Source organism: Nymphalis io, chromosome 9, assembly GCF_905147045.1.
Source record: "Nymphalis io chromosome 9, ilAglIoxx1.1, whole genome shotgun sequence".
In the NCBI taxonomy this organism is placed as follows: Eukaryota; Metazoa; Arthropoda; class Insecta; order Lepidoptera; family Nymphalidae; genus Nymphalis; species Nymphalis io.
In genome coordinates this window covers 9,032,269-9,054,843 of record NC_065896.1, presented here as the reverse complement: position 1 = coordinate 9,054,843, position 22,575 = coordinate 9,032,269, and the positions used below count along the sequence as shown (strand labels likewise).

Genomic DNA, 22,575 nt, shown 5'->3' with positions numbered 1-22,575 from the left:
GTGTAATTTTGCTTTACACACAGTATGTATAATTAACACAGAATTAAAAAAATCATGATTTTATCCATTATGATCTGCAATTATTTTCATTTAAAAGACTGCTTGATAGCTCTTCGTATCTTTGAGTTGTTGGATGCATGGCACTACATCTAGGTGGAGGTGACTACGTTTGAGTGACCAGGATAAATCCTATGGTGATGGAAATGAATATGAAAAGGGCCAATGCATTTAATTAATACGCATTACTTTGCAAGCAGCTTAGAACATAATGCTCAACTAGCAAGTTATAGAACTTATAAAGCAAAAGAAAAAAACAATTATGAAATACCGAGAAATAAAACTACTTTAACGATTAAACATTGTGACAGTACAAAATCAATGTCAAATAAATTATAAGGTTGTGGCCTTGTGGGTGTAACTACCTAGTAACATAATCTAAAGTATGAGTATTTCATTTTAGTCAAACAAAGAATAGGTTTATTATCTGATTTAATAAATACTGATTATAATCGATAGAACGATCGTTTTGGTATTGTCGATATTTTGTCAATAGCTGTGACCTCTATTTTGCCCTGCAAAGTCGAAATACGTGCACTCGTGCAGTACAAGATCACATCTAGAGGAGCATGGCGACGTATCGTGTTTCTTTTTTTGTACATATGTAGAGTAGTTTCTTATTCGGTAATCGGTATGATGCTTATAAATATTATACTCTTTGGACACGTCATGACTCTTATCAGTTGTCTTTGTAAAATAGGTAGGCACCTAATATTTTTAATCTATGTCATAAGACATTGCCAACTTGACGTTTAATACAGATCAAATTGTTTTTTAGGTTTTATTTGATTTTGGCGGCAGAATGATATATCTGCTAATTACTATTGTTTAAGGTTTTTTAGGACATAAAACATTCACTAAAATTTGATGTAAGACCCTTACTTTTTTTACTTAAGAAAAAAAACCTTAAATCTGCATATATCTATTATGATAAAAATATGAAATATCTGTTAAATAATGGGTTTTTACGAAAATTATTATTTGTAAACAATAAACATCTTGTAGTTATAACGCGTTTTAAGACTAAAATAATGAAATATTTAAATGTAGCTGAAAAAAATGATGCCGCTAAAAATATTGCAATGCACTTATCAAGAGGAACGTCAAGGCGGGTACGAATAATCTTTTTTTTAATTTCTTTCTTACTGTTAAATTCTAGCTACTCTACACTGGCACTAGATCGGCACCGTAATATAGACTGTTAAATTTCGATTATACATAGCTTTTTCATGCACCTGCTTAGTATATAGCCAAGTGCATCTTGATAAATACATCCTTAAAACAAATGCTAAAACACTAAAATAAAAAGAACCACCGCGCCTTAGTCATATCTGTGTCGTCTGTCATTGTTCTCTCTTAAAAGTAAAATATTATAATGTATTCTATTCACAATTACCTACAGTTTTCTATACCAAACTTAGTGTTGATTTCCCATTCCTTATAGATTATCCATAAAGATCAATAGAATAAAATATTCCTGAAAAGTATTACCAAAAATAATTATCAAAATGATCAGTTACTTTTTAAGATTTAAATATAAACTTTTCAGCTTTTTATATATATATATGTTTATGACTAATATTTATTAGATAAATGTTATGTTTCAGCGGGAAGGATTCTCTCAATTTAATAAAATTTATGAATTTGAGGCGGAGGTCATGGGTCAGAAATGTCAAATGGTCATGACATCAGTATCTGGACATCTTTTGGGCTTGGAATTTGTTAGTGCCTATAAACATTGGCAATCTTGTAATCCTGTGTCGCTCTTTGATGCACCTGTTTTTAAACATTGCCCTGAGAACTATGAGAAAATAAAGGTAAAGAACATGCTTTCTATGTTGTTTCTTGTTTCTTCTTGTCACTCTGTGTAATTATTTATAAAACAATTTACTTAGCTTTATATGCTTATTGCTAAGTTCGTCATCATTACGTAATATACAAAAAAAATATTTATAGAATTTATGAAAAGTATATATATAATCTATATGGTTGACTTTGGTCTTGGAGTAAGTCCATGAAAAGTCTGAGAAGTATTATAGTATGCATGTATAAGTTTATTTTGTTGTAATAATAGCTATATAAACTGTTATTCTTAACGGTTAATATAAAATAATATGATCTATAAAGGATTAATAAATAGCACAATTTAGTATAGTTTTTAAAATACCATAATTTTGATGGCAATTATTACTATTTTCTAAAATTTACTTTTGTTTTCCTTTATTTTTCTATAGAAAACTTTAGAAAGAGAAGTACGTAGCTGTCAAGGCCTTATTATATGGACTGATTGTGATAGAGAAGGTGAAAATATTGGCTTCGAGATCATTGACGTTTGTACAGCTGTAAAGAGCAGTCTTAAAATATATAGAGCTAAGTTCTCTGAGATAACGTCTGTGTCTGTATGGAGGGCACTGCAAAACTTGGCACAACCTAACAAGCATATTAGTGATGCTGTGGATGTTAGACAAGAATTGGATTTACGGATAGGTAGCAAATATTATACAAAATTTTGTTATTTTCATTAATCATAATTTTTGAATACTCATTATTATGTTATTAAAAAAAAATTTGTTCAACCTTCTTTCAGTAATATTTTATAATTATTGAAATTATTTCAAAGATTTATAAATAAAAGCTTAAATTTTTAGGTGCAGCGTTTACAAGATTTCAAACACTTAGATTACAAAAAGTATTTCCAGCTACATTAGCACAAAACTTAGTAAGCTATGGGTCGTGTCAGTTCCCAACGTTAGGGTTTGTTGTGGAGAGGTATAGAGCTATTGAGAACTTTGTTACAGAGATGTTTTGGAAGATAAAAGGTAAAGACTAATATTAACATTATTAATAATGCTAGTTGTATCAGGGGGTGATTGATAAAGTAAATTTAATAATAAAAAAAAGTTGTAATTACCACTTGGAGAGAGGTTTTTGTAGATGTTTGTCTGGGTAGGTACCACCCACTCATCATATATTCTACTGCGAAACAGCAATATTTAGTATTGTTGTGTTCTGGTTTGAAGGTTTGGTTGTACACCCAGTGTAGCTACAGGTACGAGAGACTTAACATTTTAGTTAGGTCCACATACCTATTCTATAAAAAAATTATAATAAAAAAAGGTTATAATTTTATAAGTTAGTATTGTGATATTGGTAATATAAAAGTCTTGTTAGTGTTGTTATGTTATTAACTATAAAATATCCTTTATTTATTTATTTATAGTTAACCATACAATGAACAATTTAAGTGTTGATTTTTCATGGGAAAGAGTACGACTTTTTGACCAGCAAGCTTGTCAAGTGCTACATGACATATGCATGGAGAACCGACAGGCTAAGGTAACCAATGTGAAAACTAAACCAAAGTCAAAGTGGAGACCCCTGCCATTGGATACAGTGGTATGTTAATATTAATTATATTACATATTAACAAGTTCAAATAATATAATGTTTATGTCATTAAATAGACCACCAAGCATCACACTTAGATATTGGCAGTGTAAGAAATATTAATTATTCCAAACTCTGTTCCTGTATTTACAATGTCTCATTTACACTTCAAACTAATATGCTTGAAACAAACAAAAAAAAAATACAATTTTTTTTTAATGTATTTTGCAGGAATTAGAAAAATTGGCATCTCGGAAGTTAAAAATAAATGCTAAAGAGACGATGCGTATTGCCGAGAAACTGTATACCCAAGGTTATATAAGCTATCCCCGTACTGAAACTAACGAGTTTCCCAAGGAAATGAACCTGGGACAACTTGTGGGACACCAAACTGGGGACCCCAATTGGGGAGTATTTGCTCAGAATATACTTGATAGTGGTGGACCTACACCAAGGCAAGGAAATAAGAGTGATAAAGCTCATCCTCCCATACACCCGACTAAATATGCTCACGGTAAGTACTGACTTAAAGCTGATCAATATTACTAATCGTTTGTGAAATTTGAAATTGTGTACACACTTATATGGGCGGATTAACCGTGACGGGGCCCTTTGCCCTTTGCTATTTCAATATATGCCTGTTTCTCTACTTAAATAAGCCTTAAGTTCGAGTAATTGCAGCCTCAATGGAAACGCTATCCGTAGAAGAAACTGGGAAAACTCTGAAGTCAAATAAAACATAAGGAAAAGTGTTAATGTCTGCTGCTGGTTTTTTATTTTCGTTTTTTACATAAGAACTTTTGTAGCTTATTCCACCACGCATCAAAAAATCCCAAAGCGACATTTTAATTTAAGATCGCAATAGTTTAGAGTGATCTTACATTGGGTATTTTTTTTCCAGATTTATCTGGCAACGAGCAACGTTTGTACGAATTCATAGTGCGGTCGTTCCTCGCATGTTGTTCTAAGGACGCACAGGGTCAGGAGACCACCGTTAACATTGAGGTAGCCAGGGAGGCGTTCAGTGCTAGCGGCCTTATGATTACAGCTCGTAATTATTTGGACGTATATCCATATGACAAGTGGTCTTCGAAAGAGATACATATATATGAGGTGTTTATACATATTATTTTTTATTATAAAATAATTTGTTGCTTTTTTTTAATTTTTATTTAATTCATTTTTTTTATTTTTCAGACTGGTCAAGTATTCAATCCAACGAGCATTGATATGTTAGAAGGCAGTACTTCGCCTCCAAATCTATTAACTGAAGCGGATCTCATAGCCCTTATGGAAAAACATGGCATCGGTAAAATTAATATTACTGCTTACTACTATACTTGACGTTGGTCTAGTGGCTTGATGTAAGGCCGCAAACCCGTAGGTCCTGGGTTCAATTCCCAGGTCGGAAAAATTCTCAGTAGCAGCTCGGAGTCTGGAAATGTACACTTCCGTGAATTCTTTCCGGTCGTGTCGGATTGCCGTCCCATCGGATTATAAGAGTTAGGGAATAGAGATTGTATCTGTGTTTGCGCACACACTTGTTCATTATAATATCTCCTGCGTAGTTGGCTAATCTCTCTTAAGAATGGCCGCCATGGCAGAAATCGGTCTGGAGGATTATTATTACTGCTTAATTTAGTTTAGAATATACACTTTACATAGGATTTTTATGTGATCGAGACATGCGATATAAGAAACATATAATAAAAAAAAACTTATTTTGACGAACATACATTATAAATTTTATCTTTAAAAACACTACGTTTTAAAGTCAGTTATTTACAAAATTAAACTATCCAGTCGATTTTGAGGTTTCGCATTACGCCGACAAGTAGTGTGCCTACTACGAGTTTTTTTTCCTTAATAGAAAACGTCGACGTTAACTGCGACTTGTATGGAATAAAAACAGCGCTGTCTAGTGACAATAATCGAAATCAAGTCAACACTATAGAATAAGTAAAGAACTCGCAGTAGGCACAGCGTAACGACAATCAATTTATATATTAAGTATCCTTCAAGTCCAATGCCCATAACACGGCGCCTGTATCGCCCGTGACGTCGCAGGCACGGACGCCACGCACGCGGAGCACATCGAGACCATCAAGAGCCGCTCGTACGTGTCGCTGGCGGACACGCACTTCGTGCCGGGCGTGCTGGGCATGGGGCTGGTGGAGGGCTACGACGCCATGGGGCTGGCGCTGGCGCGGCCACACCTGCGCGCCGCGCTCGAGGCCGACCTGCGCGCCGTGTGCGAGGGCCGCCGGCGCCCCGAGCAGGTGCTGGCGGAGCAGGTCGGTACCCGCTATTCGCTTGCTCTTCAGAGGTTTCCTAATCTTGTCCCTATGACCACGTGCCGAATATTTATTTTTTGTGTAGGATCCTTGTTGTAATAACATTTGATTAAATGACCAACTTCTATGTAATTATATTTTGAACTGAGATGCTTAGTTACAAATTTTGTAAAAAGGAAAGTTTGCATCTAGTCGCCGAGTGATTTTCAATAATTTATGAAATTTATTTCAGATAGCAAAATACAAGGAAGTGTATCTAACAGTAACGGCAGAAGCAAATAAAATAGATCAGGCCCTGGCTGGTAGACTGTCTGAGCGGGCTATGGAGTACACACCTACCGTTGAAACCTTTGTGTCATTGCCTCCAGGTATATCTTTATATATATATATGTATAAATACACACAAAAAATATCAGTAAATTGGTCCAGCCGAAAAAGAAGATATATACAGCATCCATGGATGTACCAGGTGGCGTTGCGTTCGAGTGGGAGGATAAGTCGGAACGTGTATCTCATTATTCAAAGATATATGTATTTATTTAGGCTGTTCTTAACAGATTTCAGAGAAGTACGTCATCATTTGAGACTATCTAAGTTACAACAGATGATGACGTAATGTCAGAATAGACAAAAAATAGTGGTAAGTTAACCGTCATTCGGATATATCTGAAGGTATAGGTTTTAGGTACACTATTATAAATGTAATATCAATATTACCAATATCATCTTACGTCTCCTAAATATATATATATACATATTTGGATAACAACGTGTGCTATTGATTTCACTGTCACCATGGCCCAATTGTTTTGGTCGGTCAGTAACGGTAGCTTAAAATGCAAGCTGCATTTAATAATATCAGGAAAAAAAGGAAAACTTCCTAAGCTTTCGACGATAATTAATTTAAAAATACGATTTTCTCTTATAGTGTTTAAGTGTCCGAAGTGCGGTTCCGACATGGTTGTAAAACAGCAAAAGAACAACGCCGATAAATATTATATAAGTTGCATTTCTTTCCCAAAATGCAAGAACGCGGTCTGGCTACCGACCATTGTGAAAACGATAGACGTTCTTCCCGAGTCCTGTGAATCAGTAAGTTGAGGTTAAATTTGACTCTGTATATATCGACTCATTCAATAATTATTAATTTGATAATTAAAAAGTTTCATTTTATTATTTTAGTGTGGACCGAATTATAAGAAATTAAAATTCGAATGGAGAAATAATTCTATAAGCCACATGTATCCGCCGCCATACATCGGCTGTCTAGGCGGCTGCGATATGACTTTCCTAGAATTATTAAAAGTCAACATTTCTACTGTTAAAAATGTATCGGGAACTAATAGGGCACAGAGTACACAGTCAAATGTTGTCACTTCGAGCAACAACAGAAATGTTAATACGATTCAAACGAATACATCTGTTCGCCAAAATATTCCAAATCAGCCGAGACAATTTGTACCGCCACCTACTGTAAATAGAACTCAAAATGCAACGAATCCCGCTCCAAGAATACCAGCTAGTAACAACACCACTAATCCTCCCAGAGTACCGACAGCTAGCAGCACAGGGAGTGGCGAAGAAAACAATGTTTTCTGTGGCTGCAATAAACCTGCAATATTGCTTACTGTACGAAAACAAAACGCAAATCATGGTAAATTGTATTTCAACATAAATATATTTATTAATATATAATTAGTAATTTTAAAATCAGTTAGTTTTATAAAAAATAATTTAATCAATTTTATTATTGTAGGAAAAAAATTCTACAAGTGTCCAGCAGGTTTAGATAATGGTGGGTGCGATTTCTTCCTATGGGCGCCCGAGTCGGGAGAAAACGTTCAGAACCGATCCGAGACATATTCGTCCACCAGTTCGGGATACCACAGTAACTCCACTGACACCTGGGGATCATCATCGAGTTTTCCGACAAACGATACCCATCAGGACGACGATAGCGTTATGTGCAATTGTAATATGCCATGTAAAAGGTATGTATTATATATTATTATATAAAAATAGATTAAATACCACCGATACGAAACAAAAATATCCATTTTATGAATATCCAAAATAAATCAAAGAGGAAAACGGCTGAAAATCATGTAATGACTACGCGCAGTTCTTGATTTGAATTATCAAAATGAAACCAGCAATTTAATTTAAAAGACCGATTAAAACAGTCCTTGATACAATAATTGAATATTATTTTAATAATTCTTGATACAATAATTGAAAATTATTTTAATAATTCTTGATACAATAATTGAAACTTATGTTTTTCAGAATAACAGTACAGAAAGAGGGACCAAATAAAGGCCGTCCATTTTATGGATGTCCAAAAGATTTCAACTCGCGATGTACATTTTTCCAATGGGCTGACAATGAAACAAACACAGGTTTGTATATACTTTATATTAAATATAGGCGAGTTTCATTCCTTCATAATTCGCCTATATTTAATATAGAATATTTTATGAAGAATAGTATTATCCTACATCAATTGTAGTCTGAGCTAACATAATTATTTTCTTAGTGTATTTGAGGCTACAATTTTCTATGTGGCATATTTTTTTATTGTACCTCTGTTCTCGTAGTAGTGTAATACACGCAATGACATAATTGGGAACAAACCAATGTGCACTAGCTACTGCTGGCTATCTCTCGCATAAGTAGCGATAGAAGTGTCATGTAATTATATATATTCTTTATTTACTAATCACTTCATAATAATATATAGGGGATAGAGAAAATTTACGTCGCTATATGACATTAGCTGAGTAATAATTTGGTACCATAACTGTAGACGAATGTTTGTCAACATGCTATTGAAGAAGAAAGTAAATTACAGAGAAGAGACGAGCGTTTAGAAAAAATATCAGATCGAATTATCATTAACATAATATTTTGCTCATAGAAAAATATAAGTTTGTTGATTTACCTGCTGAGAGTGCACCAATACAAACGCAAAAAAGTTTCAAGCTGATTAGGCTATATACATATGTAGGAGTAGGATAGGCTGATTAGGTTATGTATATATGTATATAAACTAAGTGAAGAGTTCGTTTTGCCAGAGTGGCGGGGGGCGACGAGGGGCGCGGCGCGTGGGGCGGCGCGGGGCGGGGCGCGCGGGGCGGCGCGGGGTGGGGCGCGGGGGGCGCACGGGGCGGCGCGGGGGGAGGGCGCGGCGCGGCGCTGCGGCCTGTGTCGCCGCGAGGGACACACGAGGAACCGTTGTCCTGACGCCTAGGGCGAGGATGTCCAACCTTCGTACTGTGTACGTTGAACATACTGGTAATGCCAGTGTTATACTCTCCCACCATAAGTAATTTTAGAAATATATTTAATATACACTTTTTCGCTTACTTACAAGAGTTCGAAACAAATTTATAAATTTTATATCGTTAAAGTAACTCAACTCAAAACTCAAACTTTCATATTGTGCCATTATTATACATTTGCATTTGCAGAAAAAAATGTGCTGCAACAAATAAATTTGTTTACTAAGCGAAGTGTGTCTGAAAGTAAGTCTGTGTTCATACAGATATTTAAGTAGCCTGTGATACTTTATTCTATCCTAGTATGATCTGCATTAAGAACAGAACAAAAAAGCAGAACAGAAAACTGAAAAGTGAATTACACTTAACTTTATAGTTATTTTTATTTTGTTATAAATTAAATAAACACCAAAATAATAATGTTGTTTCTATTGTGTAATGTTTAACATGCAATTATATCTGCTAAAGTTATGATGCAATAAATTAATACAATTTCAATGTATTCCTTGGTGCTCTTAAAATATAATTTTATTTTAAATGAAAACTTTCGTAATTATTCTTTATTATCTTCTTTATTACTATTACATATTTCTGGGTTATAAAAAAAGCAATAAAATATTTATTAATAAATAAATGGGATCTATTATTATCTTATAAACGAAGATAAATAAATCAAGAACTGATGTAGAGCATAACAGCAGAGTTATTAGCAACTCGCTTGGAATATTTAAAAACGATGTAAGATAATGCACCATCAGGTAACAACCTGACACTAGGTCGTCTGTCTATCTAAATTAAAAATATATTTATATATTTACCTAAAGTTTTAATTATTTAACGCCGTCTAAAGCTACCATTTATGCTTTTTACTCTTCGGTTTTAATGATCCTAAGCTTTGAGCTCTTTGCATTTCCTGTTGTTCAGCTTCTATCGTCTTGTCTGTCATCATGTCGAGTAATATTTCGAATTTCAGTCGGAGCATATTGTTTTCTTCTTCCATTTGTTCCAATTCTTTTTTTAGACGAATATTTTCCTTGTGCGCAGCGCCTGCTCTGCCTGAAGCTATGTAAAAGTTACTAGTCTTATCATTTTTACTTCATATCATGTATTTTTCTATTTAATTTAAAGTTATATTGCACCAACTGTGTACAAGCTTTAAGTACTACCTACAATAAAACAACGGGCAGAGGCTGATTAAAAAAACTTATTATTTTCTAAATATATCCTATCGATTTTATTATTTTCCAATGCTAATTGTTTTTATTAAATACATTAATATGTTGACGACACGTGGTTCCAATTTGACATTCCACTGGCAAATAGGATAAACAGAACAGGAGCTAGTGTACTTACAATAACAGCCTCTTAATGTCCCACTGCTGGACTAAGGCCTCCACTCCCTTATGAGAAGAAGGTTTGAAGCTTATTCCACCATGCTGCTCCAATGCGGTTTGGTAGAATACACATGTGGCAGAATTTCAATGAAATTAGACACATGCAGGTTTCCTCAAGATGTTTTCCTTGACCGTCAAGCACGGGATGAATTATAAACATAAATTAAGCACATGAAAATTCAGTGGTGCTTGCCCAGGTTTGAACCCACGAACATCGGTTAAGATTCACGCGTTCTAACCACTAGGCCATCTCGGCTTTTGTACTTGGAAATATAAAATTAAAATACTGTATTCAAATTATTACCAGGTATCCATTGCCCTTCTTCAAAAGACAATTCAAAATCGCCTAATTTCAACTTGAGCGGTTCTAGATCAATCGACAACTCTCTCGATGCGTAATCACTGCCTAATTCATTTTTTATAACACAAGTATCTTGTTTTCTAACAGGAATAGATTTTGGTGAAAATTTATTACTAAATAAAGGCATTTTAATAAATTCTTTCAATAACTATTTCGTAAAAAACTATTGACTTAATATTTGTCAACAATGAAACATTTGTTGTCGACAATAAAGTTGCTATGGTAACGACTTTCATTTGTAGTATTAGGTTGGATAATATTGTTCACTTCTGACATTTGGCGTATACAGAGTAAACGGCATATGATATTGAGTAGGTTGTTAAGGGTATAATCTTAAAAGTTGAAAAAGGGAACTCTCAATGTTTTTTTTCAGTGTTTATAATAATAAATCTTTTATCTAATACTGTTTCATAAATGTTATAATAAACATGTAATACTTAATAGAAATATTTTTTTTATATTTTATTTTATATTTTAAAATTAATTGTATTGCTTACGACTGAAGATCGTTTAGAAATCAGAATGAGTGGCGCCCTACTCTCTAAAGTTTAAATTAAGAATAAAATAATATAAAACGAATATTCAACCTTAAGGTTGTTTTTTTATTTACTTGCTTCACTTTTTTACATATTTTATAAGTTTTAGATGATTTAGTAACAGTTTTATTATTTCAAACATATGATTACCATTAATTCGACTGGTACGTATCAGGAGATAGCCCATATCTACTGAGAACATTTTAAAATAAAACAAGAATAATAATTTAATACTGTTTTATTCGAGGTTAATTACAGTGTAAAAAAATACTCAAATACTATAGATAGTAACAAAAAGTGTTCATAATAAATATTATCTTACATTTTAAAGTTTACCTATAATATTGCGTTTGATGTAAATGTAAAAAAGACTTATATTTATTATTATTTATATTTATTATTTATGTTTTATGTGTTTTGAGCCTTACTAACATCACAGCTGGCAGTATGAGGACGATTGATCCTATTGTGTAAGTTGTAGCGGCGCCTGAACACCAGTACACTAGAAGAAAAAAAATGTTTAAATTATAATAAGTAACAGAAAAAATACTTAATAATATTGTTCACATTTTATTACGTATTACAATACGATACTTATTCTCGAAGGAAATAATAATTATTAATAATTTAACACAGTTTTTTTGAGAATTATCTCATCTTCAGTAATAACTGAAGTATAATATATATATAAAGATAATTATTTTTAAAGTTAAATACGTGTTTTATACAAAATAAATCGCTAGAGATTACCTCCAATTTTAAATTAAATTACCTAATAAATTAAATGTTAACAATAAATTATATTTTTTTCGATACAAACACGGAAATATATGATGTTGTCATATGAATAGATACACTTGGTCAAATGACTACTTTAATCGATATACGTCTATATGACGTCACAACGTCGTGTCGGCGGGGTAGGTCCCCGCGCTGTATGCCGTATGCCGTCGTACCTGCGGAGGCGAGCAGCGGGCCGGCGGCGCGCGCCAGGGCGCCGAGCGAGCGCAGCGCGCCCAGCGCCGCGCCGCGCCCCGCGCCCGCCGTCTGCGCCGTGGCCAGCGCCGTCATGCACGACACCGCGAACGCCGTGGCTGCGGCACAATACATATGACAAACAACGCCAGGCAAGCTGTTCTGACCTTAATTATTCATTTCGGCCCCGGCGGCGCAGGACATATTTTACACAAGTGAGTGCGCAAGCACAGTCTCACTCTCATAATCCGATAGGACGGCAAACCGATACGATCGCAAAGACTAACTTAAGTTTACGTTTTGTTACGCTTTACGTGTTTTCCGAAGCAGTGGAATGTTCCTACTTACTTCTAACTTCCAGACACCGAGCTGCTACTGAGATTTTTCGACAGAAAACCCCAGTAACTATTGGCCCAGGAACTAAAAGTGTTCTTCCCATATATTTTATAGAAAGATCAAGCTACAAAAATAAGTCTGTAATAATAATATTATAATAAATAGTTTAACTTACACAAAGCAAACAGCACTAATCCCGCCCAAAGCCACACGATAGGCGAAAAAATTGGTGGTTGTTGTATGGCTGCTAGCGCTACACATATGAAAGAGAACGGTGTCAGTATAAGCGCTAGTTTTGCAGCTCGTTCGGCTCCACGCGCGCTCAGCCGCCGAGCAGCCCCGCCCTGTAGCACCGCCATTATAAAACCTGTTGGGGATTTATTATGAAATGAAATATTTACAAATACATCTGTTTATATGTCTACATTAATTATATTGATGATGCCAGACGTTAAACACGCCATTTCTATACGTTTAAATTATATTTTTACTGCTATTAAAATATGAACGCAAGTTTTATAAACATAAGAAGTAAGTTTATAAGTATATATTCTTTTTTTTTTTTTTTTCACTTTCATTTATAAATATACAAAATAAAAAAAATCTGACTGAGTTTCGTTTGGTAAAGAAAGCTTCGTATTTTATTTTTTGAACTAAAATATTTTTATTAATAATTACAAAATAATTATTTATAGTGATTACAGATTTGCTAATAATTATATTGCTATATTTTTTGTTACATTATGGGCAGCTACTCATATATTGACAACAATCCAAAATTAAGGCAGCATAACTGAAGTTTAAGCACTAGAAATATTTTTTTTCGAATACACTGGTTTAGTTAATTTAAGTAAATTTTTTAGACGATTTTATGTTAAGCTAACTTTGTCACTAAGCGCTGTTAAAATAAATAAATTACATTAAAATATGGCGTAAACTAATCAAGATACTAAAATGAGAGAAAAAATTACACTGAGGATTTTAAAAAAAAGTTGTATTTTTCTGAACAAAAGCCAATTTAGAATGTTTGCAATTATAATAAATACGTATTGCACCTTTTGTAAATGTTTGTTTTTGTACATACGCTGTTATTGCTACAGGTTATACAATATCGACGTTTCCGATTACAGTTAGAAACTCGAATTTTTAATGCCATCATTTGTTAAACGCGGTGTAGTATAAGTTTTAGATTGTTAATTGTTATACACACAACTATAAGGTTAACACACTTTTCTTGACTATAATGCATTCAGAACTACAAGAGAAAGTACATCGTTTTACAATCAATAATTGAATTTCACTTTCTCGCAGTCAGTTGATTATTATAGCGAATTATAAATCATATTTTTTTAAATAAACAGTCCAATATATATATTTATATTGGAAAATATGTCATCTTTTAAATATGTAATAAAATAGAAAAAATTACTTAATTGATTATTAAAGTTAAAAAAAAAAACAGAAAGAAATAAGAAGTCTAGAAAGATAAAATTTATAATATTAAACATAATTTTTCTGTATCCAGTTTGAAGAGTGAGTAACTTACTCAGTCTTCAAAAAGTGTCATTTTTTTTATTAATTGCACACAGTAGGTCCCACGACAACGCATTAACGGAGTAAGAAGTAGTTTATCGTAGTGTCTATCGGCAAATCTCACCATCACGTGATCTATTCGCTCATATATGCCCTCGTATGATTAAAAAAAAAAATAATAATGCACTCACCTATAACGAGGAACATTTTTCCTTGTTGCATCGCTGTATATCCAAATGTATGATGAGTAAGGAATGTTATAGTAAATTCAAGGCCAGAGTAAATAAATAAGTATATAAAATAAATCAGTCCTATTCTAGATAATACTTTGTTTTGATGGGCGGATAGATCCTTGACAGCTGTAAATCTTAGTAAATGCCATGGAGAGATGAAATCGATTGCTTTAGAGATTGATAGGGAAAGAGGGGTCCGCTTGTCCTGTAAGAAAATACCATAATATACGCATACCAAATATTATAACTAGGGTTTGGGTAAAGGGACGTCTCATGTCCCGACTTTTCACTATATAATAACCTCCCGTTTCGGGACTCTCAAAATCGTATCATGTGATGTTACGAGTATTTATAAAAAGTCAGTAATAAGTTTTTTAACTCAATATTTTATTCACTTTTTCTATCTCGGTTACAGAAAAAACTTTCATTACACACAACCGCAGTTGCGTTTTATTGTAAAAAATATAGCGAGTTCGTTTTCTTTACAGAAATATACTCCTACTCCAGATTTGGAAATATCCCTTATTTCCAAACCAAATCAAACAAACTATGTATATTTGTACAGATAGCTAAGCCTGTATTATAAATATAAAATCAATAAAATAATCTGGCGTTTTGGAAAATTCGATAAAAATTGCGAATTGTTGAATGTTAAAATAAATCTTTATTCTTAATCAAATAACAATTTTGTTGATAGATCTAGCAAAAAAAAAACACTCATTCTCTTTTAAGAAAAGTCTCGGGAAGTCATGAGACTGGGAAAATGTTGAGATTTCCCAAATTCTTATTATAACCTTATGTAATATAAATATCGAATTTATATTCATAGCCATTTTTATTATTTTCAAATTTGTTTATTACAAAATTTAAAACATACAGGGTTACAGGGTAATATGTCACGATCCTTTTAAAGGGTTATAGTTCAGGACAATAGCTATCAAATGACCCCCAAAATGCTTATGCAAAAGTGTATCGTTTTCGAGTTATTAATTTTTTAATATTTTTTTTATTTAAAGGATGTTTAAGATTCTAAAATTCAATAAAAAAAAATCAACGTATTTTCCCTATTTTTTTTTTGTATTTCTTGCTAGAGTACATCCTAGTTAATAATAACCAGTTATAAAACAAAAACAATCTTCAAGCATTTTTAAATTACAGATCCAAAACTGTACAACTTTTCGATTTTTAATTTTGATTCTTTAAGTTACTCGCAATTTTTTTGTAAAAATCACTATGGCTCTTATCGTGCGGATCATTTTAAAAACATCTGCGTTTCCTTAGCTATCCATCGGTACATAAAAAGTACAGTAACAATCATAAACTCAGGAGAAAATTAGATAACAAAGAGACCAGGTAGGAAATTCTAAGAAATGCTATTGTTAAGAAATTAAATCTGGATCAAAGACAAAAGGACCTCAATGCAAAGTAGTTAAAGATTATTTTTAATAGGGGTAATAGGTAAAAAAGGAGAGATAAACCAGAGCTGTTTGTAGAATACTATTATCAATTCCTTTGAATTTACCGTCATTTTTTCTAATTTCCTTTTATCTCATTTCTTTTAGGAATAAGAGTAATAAAACCTTGTCGGGGTACATAATACTCACTGTACTTGCACTGCTCGTATAGTGTGGACGCGCTTTAGTGAATATTGATCTCTTAAATTTTTGAAAAAAACCGCTTCGTTTACTGGACTCTGTTTCTTACAACTTCGTGACTCGGCTAGCTAAAAGGAATTTGTGATTTGTGTTTATGATAACTTGGCGCGTAAAAAGGACTATTATGGCTGCAGAACAAAATTCTTCTCGTCGTCCGTACTCTAATGAGGAATACGCTGACATCTTATTTTGCTATGGATATTGTAACGGTGACGCCGCAGCTGCTCGTCGTGAGTATAATCGTCGATTTCCGGATCGCCGAACACCTGACAATAGTGTCTTTATTGGTGTGTATCGTCGAATTAGAGAAACTGGTCGCGTGCAAAGGAGACAATCTGATTCCGGACGCCCTCGTGTCCGTTCTCCAGATGAAGAAGATGTAATTATTCGTCATTTTCGAGAGGACCCTACAGTTTCCACCAATATTGTGGCAAACCGACTGGGCGTATCTCAATGGAGAGTCTGGTTTACTGTCCACGCAGCTGGATTGTATCCCTATCATTACACACCCGTACACGTGATTGAAGAAGGAGATCCTGCAAGACGTTTAGATTTTTGCCGATTTATGCTACACTGTGATGCAGAAAATCCCAATTTTTTGAGAAAAATTTTATGGACAGACGAGTCAAAGTTTGACAAAGATGGTATTACTAACTACCACAATATTCGATATTGGTCTCAAAAAGAACAGGGAAACCCTCACAAAAAGCGATTAAGCGGTTCCCAAAGACGTTTCTCGGTAAACGTCTGGATGGGGATTATCAATGATAATCTTATTGGGCCACATTTCCTACCTGATAACTTAAATGGTGAAAGTTATGAAAGCTTGCTTAGAGAAATCCTGCATGAGTTACTCGAAAATGTTTCGCTGAAACTTAGGCAGAGAATGATATTCCAGCATGATGGTTGCCCCGCACACTTTCGAATGTCCGTAAGACAGTGGCTAGACAGCAATTATCGTAATAGATGGATTGGCAGAGGAGGACCAATCCCATGGCCAGCGAGAAGTCCAGATTTGACTCCGATGGACTATTATGTCTGGGGGCATATGAAAAGCCTGGTTTATGATGTTTCACCAGTACAAACAATTGAAGAATTCAAAACAAGAATAATGAATGCTGCAAATTCTATTCGACATAGCTTGAGTAGTGTTGTAGTAAAAAGTGAATTAAGAAAAAGAATGCGTATTTGTATACGAAATAGGGGATCTCATTTTGAACACGAATTATGAATAATAAACAGTGTAATTTCGAAAGTATGGAGTAACTAAAAAGATTAAGTATTTTGTTTTTGATTTAAATTCAAAATTGCAATGACAGTTCTGGTTTATCTCTCCTTTTTTACCTATTACCCCTATTAAAAATAATCTTTAACTACTTTGCATTGAGGTCCTTTTGTCTTTGATCCAGATTTAATTTCTTAACAATAGCATTTCTTAGAATTTCCTACCTGGTCTCTTTGTTATCTAATTTTCTCCTGAGTTTATGATTGTTACTGTACTTTTTATGTACCGATGGATAGCTAAGGAAACGCAGATGTTTTTAAAATGATCCGCACGATAAGAGCCATAGTGATTTTTACAAAAAAATTGCGAGTAACTTAAAGAATCAAAATTAAAAATCGAAAAGTTGTACAGTTTTGGATCTGTAATTTAAAAATGCCTGAAGATTGTTTTTGTTTTATAACTGGTTATTATTAACTAGGATGTACCCTAGCAAGAAATACAAAAAAAAAATAGGGAAAATACGTTGATTTTTTTTTTATTGAATTTTAGAATCTTAAACATCCTTTAAATAAAAAAAATATTAAAAAATTAATAACTCGAAAACGATACACTTTTGCATAAGCATTTTGGGGGTCATTTGATAGCTATTGTCCTGAACTATAACCCTTTAAAAGGATCGTGACATATTACCCTGTAACCCTGTATATAATTGACATTTATTCAACATCCGTTTATTTTAAACTAAAATATTTCGTTATAAAATAAATATAATATGTAATAGATTTTTGAAAAAAATATTATTTACAATAATAATACAAACCATTGATAGAGTTTCAGGTATAAAAAATGTGACAAGAGCGACATTGGCAAGTGAAAGAGAGAGTGCATATAGCGCTGGTCTCTCACCCCACAGACCTGAGGATATATCAGTGTTCTTGGCAAACCATGCTCCAGCCAAAGGACCCACTATGAAACCAATAGAAAATGCCAATCCTACGAGTGCCTGAAATGTTGTTTGTAATTTAAAACAAATATTGTTATGAAATAAATATATTAGTGTTAAATACTTTTAGAAAGCCATATTTTATCATATATGAAATGTCACTTTAACATAAATCATTATATACACATAGTAAACTTAATAGATCCAAAAATTAAAGTGGTAATTAAAGATTATAAAGATTTAATTCAAGTAAAAATCTATATTCTAATAATGAAGAATGTTTGGAGTTTATTGAAATATTGCATTTACTAAGCTACACAGCTATACACATAAGCCACCACTTATGCATGTTTTCCTTCACCTAGCATGAGATAAAATATTAAACATAATAGCACTTGTTGGAATTTCAATCTGCAATCTTTGGTTAATCCGGGTGTATAATCCACGCCGCCTAAGAATAATTTTATCGTATTTTTAACTAATTTAAATAAAGTATTACCATTCCTCTGGCTCTGGTCTTTTCATCAGATGCATCAGTGACTACTGCCATACTTAGGCTCACATTTGCTTTACTCAATCCTCCTATAAATCTTGCAATTACAAACAAGCTGAATGTACTTGCATAGCTCCATAGACCATGAGATATTGCTATACCGAGCTACAAGAAAATTAATAACATACATTAAAAATTATTGTCTGTTAAAATTATTAATTTGCTTGCATCATTTCTACTACAATGTTTTATGTTAAAAAAGTAAGTGTACAATACGATAAGAGGAAAATATAAAAAAATATTGTACTTTTTTAAATTGAAATACAGTTTATCTTTAAACTTTTAATTCATACAATCTACTTAAATTATGTTAATTAAACGAATAATAAGTTTAATTTAAAAAACATCCTATCATTCCATTTACTTAAAATTTGTATGGATCATAACAATGAAAACTATCAATTTAGAGTTTCTCCACTATCAATAAATATCAAATTTATCTTTAAGTACCTGTATTGATATGACATTAAACTTTGTAACATTGAAATATTTTTATTCTAGTACTTTTTGTAAAATAAAATACTTACTAAGCAAATGAGAAGCATAGGTTTTCTTCCATAGGCATCTGAAAGACTGCCGACAATTGGGCTTGTAAGAAATTGTAGAAAGCTATACATGGATCCCAGAGCACCACCAAACAGAACTGATGAAAACCGGTCTGGGGCTCCCGTCAACTTTTGAAATCTTTGCACGGCATGGAGCAGCCAAGTATAAAGTGTATTAGAATTGCCTTCTGTCTTGTCATAATAATCCAATAAAGAAGGCAAGAGTGGCAGAATCATGGTAAAAGCTAAGAGATCCAGTAGCAGTGATACAAATATTAAACCAATTACTTTGCCATTATAATTTTTCTTTTCATCTTTACTTTTTAAATCTTTCCCATTGGTATTTAAAATTTCATTACTTTTATCCTTCCGTTGCCTAACTTCTCCATTTTTTTCCAAGGAATCCTATGAAATATAATATTAAAGAAAGTGAATAGATTAATATTTCAAAAATGCAATATTTTAAGTATATGTGTGTGTGTTTCTATGTATAACAGATGGATATTTTTATGTGATAATTATATATAGATTAAAAATTATTTATTCACTTTGTGGTTTTATTTTTATATTTGTATGGTTATATATTATCATTAAATAAAAAATTATCCATTTATGTAAATTTATTAACATGCTGCACAATAAACCAATAACTATTTACAGAAATAAAATAAAAAGTAAACTACTTAGAAGTGAGAGTAATAAATTTTTGAATCCTACTAATAGTAGGTACTATTTTATTTACTACTTTTGTTAGTAAAATATGTTTTATTCTTATATTTTTAATATGGAATCAAAGTACATGATATTAATAATTAAGTATGAAATAACAATATTGCTTAGCCATTTAATATAAATATATGTATATACCATTATTTATACAACACTAATAAAACTTTAAATCCGGTTTCTTTTTGATAGATCACTGAAGCCATTTAGGTAGTTATTTAAACTAAATCCTGTTTCACTGCCGAATAAAACTTTCACTTTCAACTTTTCGAGTTGTTGAACAAAACTCGCATCTTTCTCGAGACTTGAGTCAGTCTTGACCACAGAACCACACAACACTTTTACTCAGAGACTTCTGGTTTTGACTGTTGACTCAATATCAATTGTCATTTGTCAATACCGTAGACAGAGAAACAAAGTTTAGTTAGTTTCTCTGTCTACGCCGGAGACTTTAGCTTAGAGATGTCAATGACAAGCTAAAGTCTCATGTCGTGTGAGGGAATTCGAATGAATGAAACTGTTTAGAATTATGATGGTATACGTAGACGAGAAACTAAATTAAGTTTAGTTTCTCTGTCTACGATTGTATATGTTGATGGTTTTTAAAGTATTCAAAAGGTATTCAAATAATTAGGTAAAATTTATATAATTAATTATAATAATTAATTTAAAGATTAATATATAATTAAAGGTGCTTATATTAATCATTAGTGGTTTTAAAAAAGTGAAATCTCGAAATCGAAATCTAATTGATAAATTTTATTTCATAACTTTGAGGAAACTGTCACTTCAAAGAAATATCGATGAGAGAGATCTTAATTGGTATATGAGTGTAAAGAGTATATAAGTACTTACTACTATTAGTAAGTACCTATGTACTTGATTTCTAGACAATAGTTTGTTATTTGACATTTCATGTCATATGGTATTTTTTACAATAACAAAGTTTCTTAAACGTAATTTGTATATTTATTTTTAGAAAGAATTGAGGAAACGTATTACTGGTTAAAATTTTAACGTATAATGCAATTATCAAGTCCGATCATATGCAGAAATTTAAACTTTTCGAGGATGTGTTTTCTCGTAAATTGCTTGAAAAGACTGAAAAGTTCACAACAATGGTTAAGTCGTCAAAATGCAGATCCTTATGTGGAAAAAGCTAAGATATATAACTACAGGTTTTAATAGAATTGTTTTACACAATTGTTTTTTCTATTTTAAAATGATTAGTTTTATTATAAAACCTGTGTAAATAAGTACAATAGCTATTGTTTTTAAGATGTCGGAGTGCCTTTAAGCTGTTGGAAATGAATGAAAAAGCAAAAATACTTTTTCCTGGTCAAACTGTTATCGATCTCGGTGCATGCCCTGGTTCATGGACACAAGTAGCAGTCCAAAAGACCAATGCTGATGGAGCCGATTCGTCAAAACCTAAGGGCACAGTTCTAGCCATAGATAAATTACAAATTTTTCCTATTGAGGTAAAAATTATGATTATTTATAAGTATTTTCATGAGTGCATTACTTTTATATAATTGTAATTATGTATTATGTACTAAATAAAACTTTTTTCATTCTAATAGGGAGCAACAATAATGAGTAATATGGATTTCTCAACTATAGATGCACATGACAAAGTAATAAAGGCCTTGAATGGTGCAAAAGTGGACCTGGTGCTGTCAGATATGGCACCTAGTGCAACAGGTGTCAGGGAACTTGATAAGGACAGAATCATAGGTTTATGTTATATGGCAATTAGATTTGCAGCTTTAGTCACTAGGATAGATGGTAACTTGTTATTTAAAGTATGGGATGGTAAAGAAGTACCTATTCTAGAAATGGATTTAGAGAGATTTTACAAAAGTATAAAAATTATGAAACCTAAAGCCAGTAGATCTGACTCATCGGAAAAGTTTATTCTAGCGAGAGGCTTCAGGGGTATTCAGAGGCCATTAGAAAATGGTCGTTGGGGTTAGATGTTACTTAATTTTGTGATATATAATGATATCTATTTCTGCAAACTACCATTGCTTTGATGTATAATACAGTTGCTATATGTTTAGTTTAGTAAGTAGTAAGTTAAAAATGTATCATATTTAAATGACAATATTCAATATACATACTAAAAGACAAGGTATATAGATCAAAATATATGCTTTATGTATCTAGTATAATACTTGTTAGACTAATAAGTTAAAGGATAAACTTGTAACAGCTCAAGATAATAATTGTCTTCCACTTACCTATACAATGGATATAGTGTAGAAAAGTACAAACTACTTTTTATAGTTCAATATATTATGGTCTAGTCATTAGCTAGACATGTCATTACAGATGTGCTTTCTATGTAAAATGTTTTGTAGATAATAATTTTATAAAAAATATATTTGATGAGATGTGAATTTCAATGATAAAAAAACATTGCTTTGTCAATAATTATTTTGAAGAATAAAATTGCATTATATGAATAAAATATAACTTTTTCTAGTTAGTAAAAGTATAAAGTTATTCGTAAATGGAGATAGGCTTAAAATGAATAAAAGT

General features: G+C 32.4%; 3 protein-coding genes across 4 annotated transcripts; 2 read left to right on the top strand and 1 right to left on the bottom strand.

Annotated features, from left to right (window-relative positions):
* The first annotated feature begins 954 nt into the window (after positions 1 to 954).
* Positions 955 to 8,988, top strand: LOC126770903 (DNA topoisomerase 3-alpha). The gene is made up of 15 exons (XM_050490513.1): positions 955 to 1,169; positions 1,665 to 1,874; positions 2,292 to 2,544; positions 2,706 to 2,876; positions 3,278 to 3,453; positions 3,676 to 3,958; positions 4,346 to 4,557; positions 4,642 to 4,753; positions 5,512 to 5,738; positions 5,971 to 6,106; positions 6,667 to 6,830; positions 6,921 to 7,392; positions 7,495 to 7,729; positions 8,025 to 8,137; positions 8,813 to 8,988. The coding sequence occupies exons 1-15, from the start codon at positions 996 to 998 to the stop codon at positions 8,986 to 8,988; spliced, it is 3,114 nt and encodes a 1,037-aa protein (XP_050346470.1). The 5' UTR covers positions 955 to 995.
* A 736-nt stretch (positions 8,989 to 9,724) lies between these two features.
* LOC126770558 (major facilitator superfamily domain-containing protein 10) lies at positions 9,725 to 20,390 on the bottom strand. Of its 2 annotated transcripts, none has more exons than XM_050490014.1 (8): positions 20,173 to 20,390; positions 19,288 to 19,710; positions 18,707 to 18,865; positions 18,085 to 18,267; positions 14,343 to 14,589; positions 12,794 to 12,985; positions 12,264 to 12,401; positions 9,725 to 10,078 (listed from the first exon to the last, which is right to left on the bottom strand). In XM_050490014.1, the coding sequence occupies exons 1-8, from the start codon at positions 20,173 to 20,175 to the stop codon at positions 9,867 to 9,869; spliced, it is 1,557 nt and encodes a 518-aa protein (XP_050345971.1). In that variant the 5' UTR covers positions 20,176 to 20,390; the 3' UTR covers positions 9,725 to 9,866. The 2 variants fall into 2 exon arrangements, with proteins under 2 accessions (XP_050345971.1, XP_050345970.1); XM_050490013.1 differs by lacking the exon at positions 9,725 to 10,078 and adding an exon at positions 11,536 to 11,809 and having other exon boundaries at positions 20,173 to 20,388.
* Positions 20,391 to 20,944: 554 nt separating this feature from the next.
* Positions 20,945 to 22,420, top strand: LOC126770642 (rRNA methyltransferase 2, mitochondrial). Its single transcript, XM_050490148.1, has 3 exons — positions 20,945 to 21,209; positions 21,311 to 21,512; positions 21,615 to 22,420. The coding sequence occupies exons 1-3, from the start codon at positions 21,055 to 21,057 to the stop codon at positions 22,005 to 22,007; spliced, it is 750 nt and encodes a 249-aa protein (XP_050346105.1). The 5' UTR covers positions 20,945 to 21,054; the 3' UTR covers positions 22,008 to 22,420.
* The last annotated feature ends 155 nt before the right edge of the window (positions 22,421 to 22,575 follow it).

Bases quoted from the DNA above. Each gene is read 5' to 3' on its own strand.
- LOC126770903 (XM_050490513.1), top strand. From the start codon at position 996: ATGAAATATCTGTTAAATAATGGGTTTTTACGAAAATTATTATTTGTA. The intron at 2,545-2,705 runs GTAGCAAATATT...TTAAATTTTTAG, and splicing joins AGAATTGGATTTACGGATAG to GTGCAGCGTTTACAAGATTT. The intron at 3,959-4,345 runs GTAAGTACTGAC...TTTTTTTTCCAG, and splicing joins CCCGACTAAATATGCTCACG to ATTTATCTGGCAACGAGCAA.
- LOC126770558 (XM_050490014.1), bottom strand. The intron at 18,268-18,706 runs GTAATACTTTAT...ACAACATTTCAG, and splicing joins AGACCAGAGCCAGAGGAATG to GCACTCGTAGGATTGGCATT. The intron at 14,590-18,084 runs GTTTGTATTATT...ATTTTCTTACAG, and splicing joins TACCTGAAACTCTATCAATG to GACAAGCGGACCCCTCTTTC.
- LOC126770642 (XM_050490148.1), top strand. From the start codon at position 21,055: ATGCAATTATCAAGTCCGATCATATGCAGAAATTTAAACTTTTCGAGG. The intron at 21,210-21,310 runs GTTTTAATAGAA...ATTGTTTTTAAG, and splicing joins GCTAAGATATATAACTACAG to ATGTCGGAGTGCCTTTAAGC. The intron at 21,513-21,614 runs GTAAAAATTATG...TCATTCTAATAG, and splicing joins TACAAATTTTTCCTATTGAG to GGAGCAACAATAATGAGTAA.